The 6235-nt window shown below is 51.4% G+C and overlaps 1 protein-coding gene; it reads right to left on the bottom strand.

The window, feature by feature from the left end:
- Positions 1 to 316: 316 nt before the first annotated feature.
- On the bottom strand, positions 317 to 1841 carry CHC_T00000907001 (hypothetical protein). XM_005711216.1 is given in 2 exon segments: positions 317 to 962; positions 963 to 1841. 1 exon segment carries the CDS (start codon positions 1839 to 1841, stop codon positions 963 to 965), a length of 879 nt encoding a protein of 292 aa, XP_005711273.1. The 3' UTR covers positions 317 to 962.
- Positions 1842 to 6235: the final 4394 nt, after the last annotated feature.

The raw sequence follows: 6235 nt of genomic DNA, 5'->3' as shown, positions 1-6235 counted from the left end.
GTTCTGAACGCTCTCATTTCTAGAAGGGGCACAGCATGCAGCCAGGGGTCTAGATCTGCTTGTCGGACCGAAGGAGGCGAACCCACATTACTCAGAGACGCAGTACTGTGCTTTCGGCATCCCAAATCCAGAACAAGAAACAGTAAGCTACAGGTTCGTGCTGCGCCAAAAGTCATGACCATGAATTCAGATGTGCTATCTATTCCATCTGGAAAGAACATGTTGCATCCACAGCAGTACGGGGTAGCTGCTGTCGTGGGAACCGGGGTAGAGAGTAGGGCGGAAACTGTCAGGCGGGGTTCGCGTGTGTCAGTGGTCCGACAAGTATCTGTGCGCCGCACCATCTACTACGCGCATTTTACGGCATGGGCTGTGGCCAACCCTAAAAACTTCAAAGACCATCTGTTGCGATTTGTGATTTCCAGAGTCTTCCAGTGAAGACTCCGGAAATCACCAATCGCAAATTGATTCGTACTTTTTTGCGATTAAAGCATGCCAACACGGCGTTTTGTGTCGTATCAAACGCACGATCGCTCCCAAGGCACCACCCCTTGGGAGTAGCACCAGAACATGTACCAAATCACAAATCTGCACAGCACATCAACGCAGCCATGGCTGCGTTGATGTGCTATGCACACTCCGATTCTAAAACTGAATTTCCCTAGTGGTTTCATGCCGCCCAGATCGCCTCGGAGAAACTCTACTGCACTAAGCCGCAGACCACTCTACATCGAGCAGCGATCTTTCCGCTTCCATCTCAACGCTCCCTCGCTTTGCCTCCACCTTTTTTTTACACCCCCCGTATATCGCCTAAATCTCAATCGTCAATAAGAGAGTCCAGGTCCCTGCCTGTCACCTTGTCCTCTGCTGCCCTATTATATATTTGATCGATCGCCACTTGGTGCACGTAGTATACCGTTCGTGCCTTCTCAAGTGTCGCGTACAGATCCCGCAGCTTCTGTTCATGCAGCCCATTTGACCCCGTTAAGTGTTGGTACAGTTACTGAGTCTCCAGAAACGGCGTTAGAGTCTGTGCCCGCTTTGAGATCGCTCCCGCCGTCGGCCTCAGGCACTGGATCCCCTGTCCTGCGTTCGTGGAAGGTGTAATCCGTTACCGTGCCTACAGGTGCCACTCCCGTAATTTCGCTGATCATCCCTGGGTTCTCGGTCGAGCCGCTGTGTCTCCAAGTCGAACCCTGCAAAATAGTAACCGGGACTGGAGACTTTTGGACGAGCGCCCCGTTCATGGTACTATCTAGCAGGAAGCATAGATTAGCGGCTGCAAACTCTCTCCTGACCTCGCCCATCCTCGTCATAGTCATAATCACCTCTTCCATCTTCAATCCAGTAGTGTTGGATAAGGCTCTCACTTGATCTGCCACATGACATCTGAGCACTTTGATCAATTTAATGGCCCTCATAATTAACTTTTTCTTATGTCTTCCGTCCATATATCTCTCACCAGTTGAAGTTGCTTTAAACATTGCATGTTCCGGGACTATACAGACAGCGAACCTGCCTTCCTCCTCCTCAGACAGGAAACCACAACGGCCAGCATGTCTAACAATCCCTTCTGAGCAGTCCTTACACTCCGGACAATCGATATACCTTTTCTCACAGCTGCCGCCCGTCTCCCAATTTCCGGAAGCATCTCTTTGTAGTATTACTGGTTCTGATATTGTATAATCCTCAAGGATGTTAAGAGTGATCCCAGCTTCTTCTGCGATCTTTCGCCACCAGTCGATCTTGACAAATTTAGCATAAGGGGAAATGGTGCATTGGGGGATTGAATCTCGGACCCCCGTTAGCTCCGTGTCGACCCCGCTGCCGATCAGATACATCGTGCCGCCCGAGAGCGTGAGTCGATTGAACACTTCGCCCCGAACTACGTTGCGTGCCTCGATGTGTGCGTCGACCCACCTGGCGCTAGAAGACCCGATTCCCGTTCTGCCGTACGTCTCCAAGTCGGAACCTGGGCGGAAAAACACTCCGCTACTGGAGTGTACGCCGAGCCTCCGTGATCCACCACTTAGCAAGTTGAAGCAAGTCTTCCCCCCTTCTATCCTCACTGACGCAGAATATATACAGTCCCCAATCGTCTTGAGGCTCAACATATTGTTCCTCAGTGCCATCCCTGTTAAGTCTCCCGCCAGCATGTGCCTATACGTTACTAAGCTTGAAAGGTCTCCAACTTTGACCTTCTCCCCAGTGTTGTACTCAACTTGTAATATGCTTGATCGTCCCCGTTCTGATCTCTTCGTAACCACTCGCTCCACTTTAAGTGGGATACCCATGCCCCTGAGGCTGTCCCTCGAGCTAGTAGACATAGGTCCCTTCCTTTTCGGATTTCGCGCGCAACAAGCCCAAGCAAGCGAACTTCTAAGCGCGTGCCGAGCAATATACGGTTGTACAGGCGATGAGAGAAGCCACAGGGAGGCGCAAGTAGGAGGAGCGCGAGTACGGAGCGCGAGACGGATGAGGTATATGTTGTGCAGTGCCGTATGCTGCGCTGGGAGGAAGGTCGTGTGAGGCTGGATTGATGTTTTGATTTTGAGAATTTTTCTTACGTACCCCTTTTCTTTTGGAATTTTTCTTACATACCCCTTTCTTCACCTCACTCCAGAAAGACTTTCCGGTACAGAGTAAAGTCTCGATAAGCTGCGTACCTGATATGATGAACTGTCTCGGTACATTGAACCGAAGGACTATGAGGGAAGCGCCACCCCGCTTTTTTGGCCCAGAATCGACGTTTTCGTATTTCTAACGTGAACTAGACTCTATAGAATGAACTACGCGATACCATGAACATACAAAAACATGAAAACCCCAGAGTTCACTTTATCGAGGCCGAAATGCGCACTAGGAACGAACCATCAACGACTACAGAAGCCATCCATACGACTTTGCCTCAGATTCGAATGCTGAAGCCTCCTTACGCGGCTTTGTTCCTCATACAGAAGTGACTTGATGCTCGAAGGCAGCCCCGATTGAACTAGATTCGCGTCCGTCATAATACAACTGAGTTCGTTAGATAGAGCTTCTAATGTTCCGCGATACCGAGCAAGCGACGGTTTGCGTCCTGTCCGGTCTTTCGCTGGCACAGTAGAGCGATCGTCCTCACTATCTGAATCACCGTTAAATTGATCTTGCTCAATGCCAGTAAATGCCCCAAAATCCCCTAATCCAAGATCAATGGCTTGACCGAGAGCTGACTCTTCTGATATAGACTCTGGATGTGGCAGAATTAAAAGAAAAGGAAGGATGGATCACAATGTGAAGTGGTCCAGATGTGGAATTGCGCCCGTCGACCTTGCCCCTCGACCTTGCCCGTCGATGGACAGAGTGAAGGAAAGTGAGTTTGTGTTCCTGTGACCGTATCATCGGCATTGGTGGAGACGCTCTAAGAGCGTCTCCACCGGTGTGGTCCAAATCATACTGTACCCGTAAAAAGGGTACACGTGTACACGAGCAGTTCCGCCGCCGTGAACTGCCTCGGTAAGGCGAACTCAATGGGCTGCTCGGAAGCGCCACATTTCGGTTCACGATATCGAGACTTTACTCTGTAGAGGTACACAGTGCTGGGGCTTCGCAGGTCGTAGTGTCGCGCTTAACTTGACCACATGCAGAGCAACGCGACTTTCGTTGAGGCGCTGCGACCCCACTCTCCACACGCCGTTGGTTGGGCGTTCACGATGTATGAGCACTCCTGGAGGGGCACTGTATACACAGGCGCCCAGAGTGTGACCTTTTTACCTTGTGAGATCGGCCCACGGTGGCGCACATGGTCAAGGGTGCCATCAAGATGCTGCGCTTGTCAGGGAACGTGCTCCCTTTAATCAAACTCATTCTTGCGACACCCTCTTCACCTCCTCACGTATTCAATCTAGCGCTCCTAAGAAAAGGGGCTCATAAAAAGGGGTATGTAACGAAACGCGGCGCGGGCGGGTGGTGTTGCGGACGCGCATCGGGTCCGCCGCGTGCGGGGCGGTGCTGACCGTCTGCTCAAACCGACACATACTGTAGCATGCGACTGGCAGCTCCAATGCCTCAGGGGACGCAATCTGTCAAAACAACCCTTATTAGACGGGATTACCCGGGCCGTGCACTGTATGTTCGCTTCCTCTAATTTGCGTGCTAATCCGTCTACTGTACTGCTGTTGCTTTCACATGCCTGCCCTTACACGCAGCAGGCGAGATCGTCCTCTATAAGTTCCTGCCCTTCTCACAGGTCTCTCGAAGGCAGTACAAATCAGAAGTTGATGAGACCCAACACAGGCCAAAGTGCCTGACCGGCTCCGACATGCATTCGCATTCAGTCGCCGTCCACTGGAGTAATGGTTATGCCCTGGCGGCTTGGCACGTCCATACAGTATCGTGAAATTCTAAAGTTAAGGCCTCGACGACACTGCGCATCTCAAAACTCGAGATTGCCGGTTCTGCCATCCGTGGTTTATGCAGCTCTTTTGACTGGCCGTCTCGATATACCATATATCTCAGGATGCGCGAGACTTGGCACCACCAGGCGCGCAGATCCGGGCGCTGTAGTGGTATTACGTAGCTCCTCGCTCTGTTGGACGGTCTGCGGTGAGGCACGCCCAATACTGTATCCTTTCCTGGTGGCGCCTCGCCGGTCCTAGACTCCCCTCGCCTCTAAGAGTCGCGAATCCGCCGGCCCATCAATCCCCAGTCTCTGCGTCCAGTAATACCTCCTTGTATAGTTCAGGTCCGTATGACCTTCAGCTCCCGCGAGAGTCAGTTTTACCACCTGTGCAGAAGTCACTTCCGGAAGGCACTTCACCACACTCTTCAGCTTTTCCTTTCGCAGCGCCATTACCAGACACACAGCGCAGTGAACTATTCTTGCCTAGTCGGAGGATGTAAATAGTGCTGCCTTACTATTCAATACCGCGAAACAGAAAAGTGAGGCATACCAAAGTCCTCATACCTGCTGATCCGCATCCAGACGTCTTCTTAATGCTTGACTCAGAATTCACCCTCAAAGACACCCCTTTTCGTTTCCTCAACCGGCGCCTGCGCGCGGCATGTCCCGATATGCGCAGCAGTATCTAACACTGTCACTAAGTGCGTGTACCGCATCCATGAGGAATCGCACTGGTGCCTGTCCGTGCTCCAGGCGACCCCAAGCACCAGACCCTGACGCACTCGAAATTCTTAGGGTCAGGCCCCCCTCAGAGCCCGAGGAACACTCACAGTGCACTCCACAAGCCCAGCTGTACTGGTAATCAATAGGATTATTACACTCAGCGGTTCTACATATACACTCGCAATGCTCTTGACACCGTTTGCAACTCGGACACCAGTGCGACGCCGCACATTGCGCACCTCTGCACTTGCATCTTGAGTCGGCGAGGTCAGACTTGTACCTAAAGTGCTGTTCCCGCCTGTTGTCATCTAACCTCGATGAACAATAAGCTGGTCTGAAGCTCACCTCCACGATAGTACTGTACCATGTTGTTGTGGGAAGGGTGATAGAGGGCAGGTCGGGAATTATCCAGCGGGTGTTTCGTACTCGCGTTAGCTTCACTGGTCGTGCCAGTTTCCTTACACCCCACCTTTCCGCTCTTTCTGAGAACGGCCGCGAACTTCAAGAGGCTGTCGGACATAATAAAGTACACGGTGAAGTTGCAAATGTGCCCTGAAGCTACATTATGTTTTTGTCCCTTCTAAATCCACAATAGGGCAGCACTCAGAATGACAGGTTCTAAGGCTTTTTCCATAAATGGAACGCGTTGCTCGAGAGCTGGCTGAATAAATTTAGGCTATTGTACAGTGCCTGAAAGGGACACGCACTTTGGGAATGGGGCTATCCTGTAACTTCCCGTCAGAGGGAGGTGGTGACCTAGTAGTCGAATTTGAGGTCTTATCCGTCCAAAGTCACTATCGCCCAATGCGCGCGGATGACAACACATGAACCCCGACCTCGAGACAGCCTAGATAGGAAAATCTGCTTGATGATTATCTCTGGCTCCTAGAATACTTCAGTCAGCATGTTAGACACGACTTCATCCAGCCACAGCCCTTTACGCTGTGCTGCAAAGAAAGGAAACCTAATGCGAAAAATGGTCAGCTCTTTGGATGTTCTGGAAGGATACAGCGAGCCACAAGATTCAAAGAAGAGCAACTTGGCCCTCCCTCTTCCATTCTCATGCAATGCAACACAGGCTCCAGCATATTCCATCAACAGCAAGATGCATACACGCTGTGAGGCTTGATA

Source organism: Chondrus crispus, genomic scaffold (genome assembly GCF_000350225.1).
Source record: "Chondrus crispus Stackhouse genomic scaffold, scaffold_704, whole genome shotgun sequence".
Taxonomy (NCBI): domain Eukaryota; phylum Rhodophyta; class Florideophyceae; order Gigartinales; family Gigartinaceae; genus Chondrus; species Chondrus crispus.
Note: the sequence above shows the minus strand (reverse complement) of the source record. Positions and strands in the feature narration are given on the sequence as shown.